The 14,041-nt window shown below is 45.9% G+C and overlaps 1 protein-coding gene across 1 annotated transcript; it reads right to left on the reverse strand.

The window, feature by feature from the left end:
- Positions 1-380: 380 nt before the first annotated feature.
- On the reverse strand, positions 381-13,716 carry virma (vir like m6A methyltransferase associated). Its single transcript, XM_062565496.1, is given in 27 exon segments — positions 381-814; positions 904-1,050; positions 1,705-2,054; positions 2,183-2,346; positions 2,558-2,654; positions 2,926-3,080; positions 3,171-3,311; positions 3,568-3,700; positions 3,818-4,035; positions 4,130-4,379; positions 4,482-4,717; positions 4,813-4,968; positions 5,063-5,451; positions 5,972-6,065; positions 6,384-6,466; positions 6,562-6,716; positions 6,815-7,342; positions 7,433-7,668; positions 7,670-7,894; positions 7,986-8,716; positions 9,261-9,506; positions 10,646-10,765; positions 10,904-11,066; positions 11,156-11,204; positions 12,017-12,103; positions 12,991-13,103; positions 13,595-13,716. Coding segments are annotated over 27 exon segments (5,592 nt in total). The 5' UTR covers positions 13,658-13,716; the 3' UTR covers positions 381-551.
- Positions 13,717-14,041: the final 325 nt, after the last annotated feature.

A 14,041-nucleotide genomic window follows, 5' to 3' on the forward strand; every position in this document is an offset into this window, starting at 1 on the left:
ATAAAAAATATTAAAAAAATAAAAAAAAGTAATATTCTTCAAGAGTTCCAGTTGTCAAAGGAATGCATTTTTGTGTCAACTTTTGTACATTACGCTCCTTTCTATCAAATGTAATTTCTTTATTGCTGCTTTTAGTCCTTAAACACAAGGAACTATTTCCAAATATGGTTCTAAATGCCTGTCAGGCTGAACGCTAGTATTTTCAAACTAAAAATGTCATGCACACCCTTCAGATGTGTAATTTGATCTTTCTCAAGATGTTCAGTGGAACATTTGTTAAAGTGTCACTTGAAGGCCCCTGAGGAAAGCTTGTTTAATGGGTCATTGTGGTTGTGGTCAGTCCTTTATTTAATCGGTTTTCTTCAAATCAAACGCACGCGCTGTTACTATGATCTTTATTTTCCAAAATACAACTCATGATAACAAAACATAAAACATCAACTCAGAGTCCTTACGCCATCATCCACAACGTTTCCATGGCGAGGGTATATTTAATATCCTTATTGGTCCATATGTTGCAGTGAGGGGCTGCAGTCATTTCAAAGGTGAATTTACCTGGTGAAGGAGCGAACATGTCTTCCCCTCCCACCTCCATTCCCTCCGCCACCACTGAATTTACTCCCCTGAGATCCTCTCCCCCCGCCTCCTCCACCTCCTCCTCCTCCTCCCCCACCACCACCACCACCTCCTCCTCCACCTCCACCGCCACCGGCGTTACCGCCACCGCCGCCGCCTCCTCCCCCGCTAAGCCAGGACAGGCCGGCGCCTCCTCTTCCCCTTGGGGCTCTGTCCCGAGGAGCCAGCCGATATGCACCTGACACACATAAAGAGAGCATTTAGAGATCAGTGTTTAGAAATCCATAGTGTTGAATCTACTAGAATGTCCTGGTGTGAGCTTCATACTTGCTGGGGGTTGTCTGGAGGGCAGCGGTCCACGTGTGAAGTTGCTCTGGCCTCCGCGTGGTTCACTGTAGGTTCCTCTGTGAGTGACACCTGGAACTTGGCCGCTCCATGATGAACCACGGCCTCCGTCTCTGCGAGTGTAGTTACCTGCAGCACCGAAATACAGGGTTTAGTTCCCTCTGCTGGCCGGTAAGTAACTGCACTGCAGTATGCCCTAATTCAAAACTACTACTACACACTATTTATTTAGCAGTATTATAGATACTTTTTGTTGTCTAACTAGCTTTTTTTTTAGGTTTCATCAAATCTCATGCTGAGTATGCTCAGTTGTCATTACATGACCCAAGGGTGGATGCTGCATTGTTAGTATGTGATATCCTGTGTCTCCTGCTTGCACATTCAGTGGCTATTCATGTGTTGGAGTGGTGAGGGTGGACAGATGGAAAATTGGGGACCAAGATGGAAATAAGTCCATGTCAGGTTATTCCTGATAACATCATATATGTTTTCTGCTGTATTTGAATTATGGAAAATAAACTAAACAGGTGAAAGCAAACTCCATCTACTGATGAACAATAGGAGTTAAGGGGGACCTTGACGTAAGATTTTCTTAACAGCTTTTCAGCGACAGGAATTTTAATGGTCGGGTACAAAAAACAGTAAGAAATACACCAACATTAGTATACTACTGAATACTATTGTTAGGAGTCTGGGCAATTATTATACAGGCAACACATTAGAATAGATATTAAGAACAATACTTGGAGGATCATGAGCACAGACGTGTGTGCGAGTACGTACCTGACAGCATTACACCTTTAGGCTGTGGGGGAGTGAAGAAGCGAGTCTGGTTGTGGAAGGTGCCTCTGCCGCGGTTGCCAGTGAACAGCCCTCTGGTGGGGGGTTTGGGAGAACTCTTGGGTGGCCGTTTAGGTGGCAAAAGTCCAAGAGGGGTTGTGATGTCTTTAAACTCTGCCGCCACAAAGTCATCCACGTGCATGCTGGGAGGTCGGGAGGTGTTCTGTTTGCGCTGGCGGAAAATGTCATGTGGTCGACAGAGATTCTGTCCAAACCCTCCGCGACCTCCGCGGCCGCGAGGAGCGGCCATGATGTGGGCTCTTTTAGCAGGCTCAATGTAGTCTGATTTCCCGCTGCAGAGACGAGCACGAGACGACGTTGACAGTCGGTTGATTGAAACAAGAATCAAGATGTTTGTTCTCCGCAAAGAATGCAGAACAAACGTGGAAGAGTTGAATGCAATTAAGCGTTGGAACTATACCTTGTAATGAATGTCTCATGCTTGTGTTTGCCCAGTCGGAAGCCTTTTGGAGCCTTATTGTCGCCAGGAGATGAGGGCTCAGACATGAAGGAGCGCTCAAGCTCTGCCTTCAGGTCCAGTTCTGGACAACACTCCTGAGCCAGACCCACCAGATCCACCTTCACCTGAAGCACAAAGTGGCAAATCAGACATACCGTTCATCCCATTGCAGACAGACGCAGGGCTTAACAACAGTACAACACATTTAAATCACAGCCAGGATTCATCAAGCTTTCATTACATAGAAGTGAAGTTGAGAGAAACACTTAACATAAACTAATTCATGGTCAGTGTCTTTACAGTTTCTTGAAAGTGCATGTACACAAACACACTTACCATATCAAGGTCCACTTCGATGTCATCAGTTTGGAAGGGGGAGAACCACAGAGTCTTCAGCTGCTCATCCAGAGCTTCTGACAGAATGAATACCGTCCTACAGATAACAATGCACAGAAGAAGGATATATCCATCATCACAGCCGGTTGCTTCTTCCCACTTTTGACCAAATCGATGCACACGGCACATCTTAGAACAACATCTGTAATGAGTTTGCTTGTAGTTTCAGAGAGAGATGTGGCGCATATTCCCTGGGTGGGACGGTGAGGTCCTTCATGGGATCGACAAATTAATTTTCACATGGGTAGAAAAAGCCGATGGATTAAACCAATATTGGAGCCCGTCGTGTACTTTAGTGATGCTTGTACCTGTGATTAAACTGGGCCCCGAGCGCCTCGGGAGCCGGCAGAGTGGGCTCAGTGTCGACTGCAGCAGGCGCGTCAGTGGCCGTCTCCAGCGTCTGCCTCAGAACGATCACGGTCTCCAGCATCGTCTCCAGTGAATCATCGTCCTTACATAGTTTCTACAGACAGAGTAACAGACTTAGTTTGGTGCCGATGCACCATCGACACAGACTTAACACAAAACCTATTCACAAGCGTATGAAATCTACCGTAATCTGTTTCTCTAAAGTAGGAAGTGGATGGGTTTCGGACTCCTCCCACTGCAGTAGAGCTTTCATCTCAGAGCCTGTTAGCAACCGTGGAGGAGCAAAAACAGACTCCTCGCCGGAGCCCTGGACTTCATCTACACACTGGATTACAACACAGCCAGATGCTCAATTAGTAATTTAGTCACACCTCCCACTTGCCCATAAATTCAGACTTAAAGCACTTTGTATTATAACTTTAAGCATTAAAACTTTTACAAAAAAATATCAGCTGTCACAAACGTCAAATTCCAAATGCTTCCGACAAACATTTCATATGTTCTACAGTTTGACAGCATGTACAAACATTCGGAACAAATTGATTCCAATATGAAACCAGCAAGTAAAACCAAATACAGACCATCGTTTCTGTGTTGAGGATCTGTCTCAGGAAGTCAAGAAGAGCTGACAGCAGATCTACCGAGTCTTTGTTGAAGGCCAACACCAATCTCTTCAACAGAGAGCTTAAACCAGTACCATACTTCTTCAGAGCTCTGAAACAAAGATTATGTGACTTATTTTAAGTCTTGTTTGTCTATGAATGGGATGCTATGCCTGGTAGAAAGGGAAAAGGTAATAATGCCAAGAAACAAGAAGAAGTTAGCATTTACACTTTGAGGTGGTAGAGCCCATAGTCGTGCTCAGTGAGGAACGTCAAAGTCCTGATACAGGTGAGAAGAAGTGGAACACTGCACTCTGAAGTCCCTAAAACCTCCAACAAGGCGTTGCACACCAATGGCATCATCTCACGGACTGGAAGGGAATTAGCAAGCTGCTCTGCCTCGGTCACGCAGCTTTCCCCAGGTGGAGAAACCACCAGAGAAATGTCCTGGTGAAGGAGACAGATTCCCATTTGTTAGACGTTGTCCTTTTGTACTGTCGGGACTCGTTCAGAAGGCAGTGGCCCTTCATATTCTGCTTACCTGGTCACACAGTGACTGTAGAATTGTGCCCACTAGTTCGCTGCATTGCTGCTGCGGTAAGGAGTGGTCAGCTGGAGGAATCAGCAGAGACAGCAGCAAGGGGAACAGATCGGCCACCTGTTCGTCTCCAGACACGGAGCCGGACAGAAGGTGCAGTGCGGCGCTCTTACAAGCTTTCTGTGACACCAGAGCGTCCATCAAAGAGAGCAGACGCAGTACCTGGCCCCAGCACACACCTTTCCCCTCCGGCCTGCAATGTTAGCACATTGCACCCACTTAATAAGTACAAATTCAGGGCATAAACCCAAGCAACTGAGGGTGTGTGTGTGTTTGTTTGTGGTTTCCAACTCACGGCTGCAGCTCCTCCAGCAGCAGCTCCAGCACGGTCTTCTCGATGAGTAGTGCGGTGGGCGAAGACAGATCCGCCAGCTGAACGCACATTCTCCTCAGCATGGCCAGGAGAGGAGGGCAGCTGGTGGCACACACACATCTCAGCGCCTCGGAGAGCACTTTCCACTGCGCCCGTATGTGCATGCTCCACAGCTTCCTCGTGTTTAATGCTACGGCCACATCTTGGACGGATATCACCTGCGGAGCCACAGGATAGCCCGTGTTTATCATTTCCAATCATCAAATGGTTAAGTAGAGGACAGATGGGTAACCATTAGGACCAAAGGAGTTACCTGAGTGCTCTGCATGGGCAGTGGAAGAGGCAGGAGCTCCGACAGCAGCGTCAAACCAGAGAACACACCTTCAGGAGCTTTTAGGAGTGAGCCCAAAATCTCCTTTAGCATCAGAGACCACGTGTTACTGGCCAGAGTCTCCTCTGTATGAGTCACCTACAGAAAAACCCACAAAATTGATTAAGAATAATGAGAATTGTTGTACAATTTTTTGAACAAAACACGCCTGTGTTTTAACTCATTCACACACCTCTTCATTAACACCTTGCGTGAAGGTGAGGAGCACATCAACAATGAGTGCCTGCACTCTCGTCTCCTCTCCCTCCAGGCGTCCCGACGCGGGGATGGAGCAGACGATCATGTGGAGCGTCACCAAGACGCTGGCCACACGGGTGTCCCGGAATTGAAAAGCTCCTCCGCGCAGCAGCTCCGTCAGCATGGTGCGCAGCAGCCGCAGTGTGCTGATGCAAATGCTGAGGATCATGCAGCGCTGCGGCGTGGGGCCCATGTGTCCGTGCACACGCCACGGCTGCAGCAACAGGCTGCATAGCTTCTGTAGGACACGTACACACATATCCAGGCCCTCGCCGGAAAACAGCTGGACCCCTGCAAGACTCCACTTAAGATCCCTCTGCTGACCTGATAAAAGGAGGCAAACGTGAGAAAGAGGCAACTGTGGCGGTCAAAATCAATGAACACAATTACCATTTTTTACATCTTTAAGATTCATTGTAGAGTTTTTAACCAATATTAGCTACTTGTGCACATTCCCCACTAAGCCACTATTCTATGGGAGGTAATAATGTGGCAAGAAACACAGTAATGGGCCGGCAAAGGCAAAGAGAACGACTGCCAGCAGGGTCAAAATTGATGCAAAAAGGATTTAAAATATTTTTCATCTTTTTGAAAAGAAATGACGGGACATTGAGGTTTTGTTAAACCTTTTTGGTTTTGTTAAACCTCAAGGACGCTACAGTTTATTTTGGTGAGAAATATTTCTGTTTGCTTAGAGAAAAAAATATAGAGCAGTGCAAAACAAAAACGATATAGAGCATATTTAATATATATATATATATATATATATATAAATTATATATAAATGTAGTATATATAAACCATTATAACAGGTTATTACAGAAATAATAATTGTCGTATTTACCTTCTACAGCAGGTGGGGGGCAGGCGATGAGACAAAGGACCCTGAGAGAAGTCACTAGTCCAGTTCCCTCAGCAGTCAACACATTTTCCATATTCTGAAGCAAAGAGGAGACATACGTTCAAAACAGCATACAGCTCTGCAATTTCCATAAAGCCTGGACGAAACCAGGATACACGGCAGGCACATGTTTCAGACTTGTCTGTGAAGCTCGATACACTGAGCGATCCTGTAGATCCAGAGACCTTGAATCCTTGATTAAAACAATGGACTACCTGAATAAAATGTTGTTGACAAAACACTGCCAACTGAAGAGACGGATCACTCACTGAATCACTCTCAGGGTTTGTCGCGGGGACATGAATAAAATGTTACCCTACTTCAGCAGTTTGTAAATGGAGGTAGAGACCTGTACCTGTTTGATGTAGTCTATGAGTGTAGGAATGCTGCCAATCTCAAAGCGAAGTTTTTCCAGGGGCTCAAGCCATTTGCTAAGCTCTGAAGGAACAAAACATTCACATAAAAAAAAAGAAAAATACACAAAAAGTTGCAAATATGTCATGACAGTGTCATGCAACCATTATAATATCTACCCTGTAACTTGGCATTGGTGTCGTCAGCCCTGGCTATGGCGAGCAGAGGGGCTGCATAGTGTTCCATCATCCGCAATTCATTAGAGCTCTGCACCACCAGTAACACCAGCATACAGGCATAATTATATGTCACTGCTTTGCGAGCTTTGGCCTCACTTAAAGAAAAGAAGACACAAAAAAATAGCAGTTCTGAATCAATACACAGGGGCTTGACGTCCTACAGGAAAAGACACAGAGAAGAATACAGCCGTACCCATGTCCGTCCTTGCTGTGGTGCTGCAGCAGAGTGACCAGACACGACAGGTTGTTGTCCAGGCTGAGGACGTGTGCTACAGCGCTGCGGCCTGTCTGTGTGAAGGTCATCAGGTAGAGCGCGTGGAGCATTCCCAGCACCTCTGCGTTGTCACCTTCCTCTAGCCCCGCTCCTCCTTCTCCACCTGCAGCCACGTGGCTCATGAGCTCCGACACACTCTGCAGAGCATGCAGCGCCTGCATTAGCCACACGCCAAAGCCCTCTTCGCCGAACCCCGGCCCCGACACGCTTCCCTCTCCCCCTGTAAAGGTGGTCTCCTCGCTCTCCGCCTCGGCCATGGACGCCAGCAGGCGCAGCAGGAGGTTGGTGGGAGTGGGCTGGGCGAGGAGGAAGAGCAGACCTGACTGGGTGAGCGACAGGAAGCGCAGGAGTTCTCGAACGGCTTGGGTGACCCCTAAGTGACCTGCCGCTGCAGCCGCCGACAACACCGCTGCCATGCTCTCCAGGAAATGGCATGCATGCATGTACCTGAGAAAGGAGAACATTAATTAAAAATCAAAAATGCATTCAACGTCACATACTGAATGAAGTCCTGGGTCATGTGTGTCTCAAGTCTACCTATACAGTGTTGGGTACGGATCGTCTCTCTCCTGTGGTCCTGTTATTCTGGCAGTAGTAGGAAAGGCTTTCCCAGGGGGCTGCACCATGCAGTAAGGGGCCGTCTCTAGGAGGTGATGAAGCTCATCCAAAACCCCAGCCAGCCTGTCAAGCTCTGCCTCGCTCACAGGAGAGGAGCTCAACGATGGTTCCTCCTCCATGGGGATGTCACCATCCTCCATCTCCTCCTGACAACGATAGGCAGATATGGTAATCATGAGAAGTGGACTTAATCTTGCAGTTAGTGATGTGTATGTGTGTGTGTGTGTGTGTGTGTGTGTGTACCGGCTGGGGTTCACTCCATGCTTCTGCTGCACGTTGCAGGTCCACCAGTATCTCATACATGTGGCTTTTCTGCAATATAGTGTTGCCAGCTGTAATGACCCTCACGGTCTCTTCACGCAGGAACAGCTGGACTAAACGCTACAAAAGACATATAGCATGTCACATGTTAGGCTCTCACCTGGTAGACATGAGAGAAAATGTACGGGTTTGAATACTTTGTGATGCGTACCTGATAGCCACTCTTCTCTGACTCTCCTGTGTGTAGGAAAGCCTCTGCGCCAGCGGGAGTGCTGGTCAGAGCCCCAAGGGCCCTCAGGATATTCAGCTTCAGCGTGGAGGAGACGTGGTCAGCTTGGACCAACTCCAGCAACACACCTAGGGCCCCTTCGCGCAGCAGCACCGAGAGGCCCTGTGGACACTCTGCGAGGTGTGATGCTAGCTTTGCACCGGCTTTCAACTGTCTGAGATTTAGGGCGATGGGTTGGGTGAGAGCGATCTCCATGCTCAGAGCTTGGAGCGACCATTTGACCAAAACTCTGACGGCCTCCTCCATCTCGCCCTCTCCTTGTTTGATTAAATAAGCAGACCCTTTGACTAGTAGTGCGGGGGCCTGCTCTAGAGCGGTAACCCAGCGGGCATCTCTGTCGTCTCCAATACTCGCCAGTAGTTCTTTGAGCTGTGCAACGGCCTCAGCCTCCTCTCCACCTGCGGGAGCTTCTGTTCCACCGGGGTCCCTCGGTTCCTCCACACTGGCCTTCTCAAACTGGGTATCAAAGCGGGTCTTGAATGGAGGGATGAAGTAAAGCAGGGGTCTGAGTTCTCTCTCATACGGGTCATACTGGACAGGTGGGACAGATGCCAGGTCCTCTGGAGTGTAGTCCATGTCAAAGGTGGGCAACTTGAAACTGCCGTTATCCAGATCATCCTCGTCGCTGGAAATTTGCTCATAGCCGTCATCACCTAGAAGGCCGGCAGAGACGAAAGTGTGGATCAATTTAACAACAGTGAAACAGTGGACAAGATACTGAAGATTCTTCAGTAAAAATGAATGAAAATGAGGAGGCCAGCGACTGCTAAATATTCCCTTGCTCATTCACACAACCCTACACCACTCCTACATGCCGGGTCGGTTTGACATGCGGGATGTCACTACAGCACAAGCATCGTCCATGGCTGTGAGGATGTGTGACCAAGACCTCCACACGACAGCTCAGTAATGTGGATCACAAGCCTTCAGAAGCCCTGGGAGGGAGGGGGGGGCTCACTGAGAGTTCGAAGCACCGAGCGGTTGTAGATGGAGGCGGCATGCCAGAGCGTGCACACATTCCGTCTCTCTCTCTCTCGCTCTCTCTCTGTCTCTCTCCAAATGTCACTCAGTCCCAAATGGACCCTGCTCCTGCGGCCCCTGAGGGACGACTGAGGAGTTTGTAGTAACAAGGGGTTCAGGACCAGGCATCCATTTGGGATTGCAGACCATCCTACTCTCACAAAATAACTCCCCTACCTTCCTCCATCTCCTCTTCCTCGTCCTCACCCTCATCTTCCTCCACTTCTTCTTCCTCTTCCAGGGCGCTTCCCTCGGTCCGGGCATCTTCCTCCTCCTCTGGCTCCTCCTCTTCCTCCTCCTCTTCCCCTTCTTCCTCTGGTTCAGCATCGGAGTAGGTTTCGTCAGCAGGCAGAGACCTCTCAGGGGACACGGCCTCCAGGTAGTCGTCACGCCCCTCACTTGGCTCATCTTTGACAACACCAACTGTAAATGTTATCGGAAGGGAGAACGGAGGGACAGTTCAAGTTACATTATCACAGGGAACATGCTAACATGCAAAATATACATTATTTAGATAAGTAAAGGCCAACTTATGCAAAACCGCTTATGGTTTACGGCTGTGTTTTTGCATGTTTTAACACAATGCTCATACTTTTCACGAATGCCAGCCATTATGGGAGCAGGACAGTTGTGTAAATACGTTTTCTCACGAGGCAGTTAGTCATTACTCTTCATTGATTTTGGTTTATTGAGGTAATCGGCATGCAGAGACATGATTAGGAAATGTGACGCAACACAGTGATTAGGGCTGCACGGTATACCGGTTCAAACGGTATAAGATTTCCCGCACCGTTCATAACGGTGTTACGACGTAACAACTGACGTTGCTTTTTGGCAGGCGGCAGAACATACTTTTACACCTCACCATGGCAACACTAGCAGCCACAACAAGCTAACACGCTAACAAGCAAACTCGCCGGCAAGTTACAAGGAAGTTGGCCAGTGAGCGGTGAACAGCTGATCGGGTAGATGGGGTCAATGAATTCATGTGTAAAAACCAATACCGTCATATACTGTGATACTGTCAGAATCTTTAATACCATGATATGGATTTTTGGCCATACCCTACAGTGAATATTATGTGCACTTTACTTGGACGAGGACACTTATCCAGGCATTTTCAAAATCTCTAAAAGCCATCGTACCATAATGGACAATCTAAAAATAACTTGGCATAAGCAAGATACAGCTATGCTTTGCCTTTTCTAAACTTTGGGGCAACCCGCTGATTAGGAACATTTATTGGTACATTGGTATATAAATTTATTCATTTAAGGACATAGATTGAAGCGAATTGGGTAAACATCCAAAACAAAGGTACTTCATCATAATTTATTCTGTTACAGCAGAATAAATGATGACTATGGTGAAAAGGGTGAATTTTATAATTACACTAGCAAGGCAATTGTAGGCTAATTGTTTCTTTAACTTTTCACTTGAATTGAGACTCATGATGAGCATGGACCTCACAGATTGAGAAACTAAGTCAGTCTCTGTTATTATGGATGAATCGGGGATTTAACAACGATTGATATAATGTGATAGATGTGTGCAGTTCTGACCCGTCACTTGAACTTGCTCTTCATCATCATCATCTGGGGGCGGAGGCCCGGGTGGAGTACGAGGCCCTCTGGGTGCTGGTCTAGGTGGGCTACCGTTGTACTGGTCATCTTTTTCCCATTCTAAAAAACAAATAAACGAACATCAGATTTGCATTATAACAAGCAAATCCAGGGAAATAAGAGTGTATTGGATGTTTCAGTTTGAGGAAGTGCGTTAGAAGGCGAGAGCGCCAGGTATTTGTGCTTCAGGCTGAGCACCTTGTTTAATGAGTCGCTTGGCCCCGCTTGGCTGTTGTGGGGGTGGAGGTGGAGGAGGAGGAGGGGATAATTGGTCATGCCCATGTGAGCGCTCGGCGGTCCCGTACACCGCTATAGTCAGACTGGTGTACCAGCCGCGCAGCACAAGGCCGTCTGTGTTCACCTGCACGCATCCCAAAAAAAAGGCAATTTCGTCATTCACAAATCATAAAGAAAAAATACAAATGATCTTCTTTCTGCATAACCGTTTACCTTTCCACTGGGCCTGAACACGATGGACTTGTTCTCATCGTATTCCAGACTAAAGGCAGAAAGCAACACAGGGAAAATGAAAACATCAGTGCAAATATTTACCAAGGGCAATTCTTGAACTTATGAGCATATGCTTATCATCGTGGAGATGTTAGTTTTGGGAACATGAGAGCTCAATAAGATTAAGCGTCAATCCGACAAGTTTTGAGAGTCGATTTGATTGATGTTTTTGTATTTGACATACAAAATTACTTATCATGTGGTCATCAAAGAACATAACTGGCATGAAAAATCCTTCTTAAAAATAAAACTGCATTATCGAATTATCTAGATCATCATTTGTAAAAGACACTGAAAATAGCTACAAGACTTGTTTGAAAGAAAAAAAACTCCTAACTCTCCCAGCAGAGATAATAACTTGGGTGTGCCGTATTTACACCTTTCAACCACTCTTACACAATAGGCACCCTTTCAATACATTTGGACGCTCTGGTGCTACTGTGCATGCCTCTGTTATTACGAAGGTGTTATAATAAAAAGTGTTGGACACACTCATTCACCTAGTCACGTATCAGATCAGGACATAAACGTTTTGTGTGTCGCTTTCAGCTCCTTTTTGGGTGAGGCTGAGTTACTGGAGAGACCAGTTAGCCAGCATCAGAACAAAGAGACTTGAATGTGGGTTGGTGCAGGTGCACACATGCACCCACCACACTGGTTTGAGAACAGGGCTCAGATGCTACCATGACTGGTTCTACAGGTGAGGCAGACAACTGCATCTGAAGCAATTTTAGGACTTGATAGGGAAGCACAGAGATAGAGTTTCGAAGAAGGAACATTGGGAGTGAAATTCATTCTGACCTGCCAAGCCTGTGAAACGTCGGATTGTTGGGTTTTGTGGCATTATTAAAGAACAGCTCCAACTGGAAGGCATGAGGTGATGTCTCTCTGTAATCACAGAAACATACAATATTGACACGGCTGCTCTATCAAGCCAATTCTATTGAATATTTAGCGACACATAAACATTAAGGTCAGCAACCATTGTGAGGATATTGTCAGTTGCAATGTAAATGCAAAAGATCTATTTAACCTTTATTTATAATGTTGAGTAGGTGTTGACAGCACCTCTATGAAAGTAGCCTTTTTGGAATAACTGTAATAATTGTATTTGTCTGTATTAGATTGTAGAGGTACACCCAATAAGTAGCACAACAAGCAAGTGTAATATGAGACAATATGGATTTGTATTTCTATTTAATAGGCTGAATTAGGAAAAACAGGCACAATCAGCTTCACAACAGATTTTTTTAATCAGTTTACTTCATCAACTGTATATCCCAAATCCTGCAAATACACTTTTCTTTTAAAAATTCCAGACATTTTTAGGGGGCGGGGGCTGTTATAATGGTAGAGGAAACACTGCATAGCAAACCAACTTGCCCGATTGCTTACTCCATTGGGAAATGAGGTTACGGATTGCTTGGAACAAGGGTTGAGAGACCCAACTGTATGAATACTTAAGAGCTTTACCATACCAATTCCCTCCTCTTCCCAGAACAATTATCTTTATGGCACACTTTGTATAAACAATGTTCTGTTCAGCGGTCTATATGTGGAAACGCTGAAATGTGTGATAACACAGACAAACTGTATTTATTGTGAATCTGCCACATTATAATAAATACCAAATACGATTAATGGGCATTTTGACTTAGTGAAAGGAACGATTTACTGCAAGGCTGCCTGATTAAACTGCATTTGATTGCTCTAGGTGGACCTCATAAACTGTCAATTTACAGTATCTACTTTGAAGATGGCAATGTTGCTCTTACCCAAACGCTCTGCTGTCAGGTAAGTTGCTGTGCGCTTTAATCCCTGGAGGAATGACCCGCACTTCTGTGATCAGCACCCCGCAAGGAAACCGCACCACATCGACGTTGGTTAACTGAAGCAAATTCAACACAATAATTCATATAATCAATTGGGATAAATATCTTGACTAACCACACAAACCAGAACTACACAATTGAAGGGTCTCTTTTGCCCCGGTGAAGATGACCGTGATGAGACTTTACGGTTAACGTAGCATTTGCCTCTAAACTCGCAAAGGAAACCAAATGCGCAAAGTGTGCAACAAACAGCGTCGGGGCGTTCTAGCGTTCTGTAAATGCAATGATATTTTCCTAACTTTTAACACACTTGGTACAACAGTGGGTGCATTAAGTCAAGTGTTTGGTGCAACAAAACTGTTGAATCACAATGTTACCGCAAAAAGCGCGATACAATTGCGAATGTTAACGTTAGCTATGTTGACATCGTTAGCTTGGAAGTTTAGCATCAATCCTAAACATGCTTCAGTATAGGTGATGTGGGTATTGAATGAGGGAAGTTCTGAAGTTACGGTAGGCGTGGGTAGTAATACTTGGGATATATTACCTCTGCACTCTGGTGTTTAAACGTATCTATAAAAAGAAGCTCCGTTAAAGTGTCCCCCGCCATCGCTTGCTCCCTCTCTGTCGGGCCAGGGGTTCACTTCCGGTGCCGTTAGTACTTCCGGAGTAAAATCAACAGGAGAATGATCCCAAATCGTCACATTCGTCGATATGTTTATGTTAGATTATTGGCATACTCCAAAGACAAAACAAAAAGCAACAAATGCGTCTAAATCATATGACTTTATAATACTATTAATGTATTTTAGTAATATGCATTTTGGTGACTTTATTGTTTTTGTTGTTGTTAGAGTAAAGGAAAATAATAGTCTACAAGTTCACTTATAAAACCATTTGTTTTACTGTATTATTGTACCTATGATGACTTTTCATGTTTCTCACGCAACGAGGGTGACACGAAATTTGCATCGTTGCTCACTTGATAGCTCAC

Source organism: Pungitius pungitius, chromosome 11 (genome assembly GCF_949316345.1).
Source record: "Pungitius pungitius chromosome 11, fPunPun2.1, whole genome shotgun sequence".
Taxonomy (NCBI): Eukaryota; Metazoa; Chordata; class Actinopteri; order Perciformes; family Gasterosteidae; genus Pungitius; species Pungitius pungitius.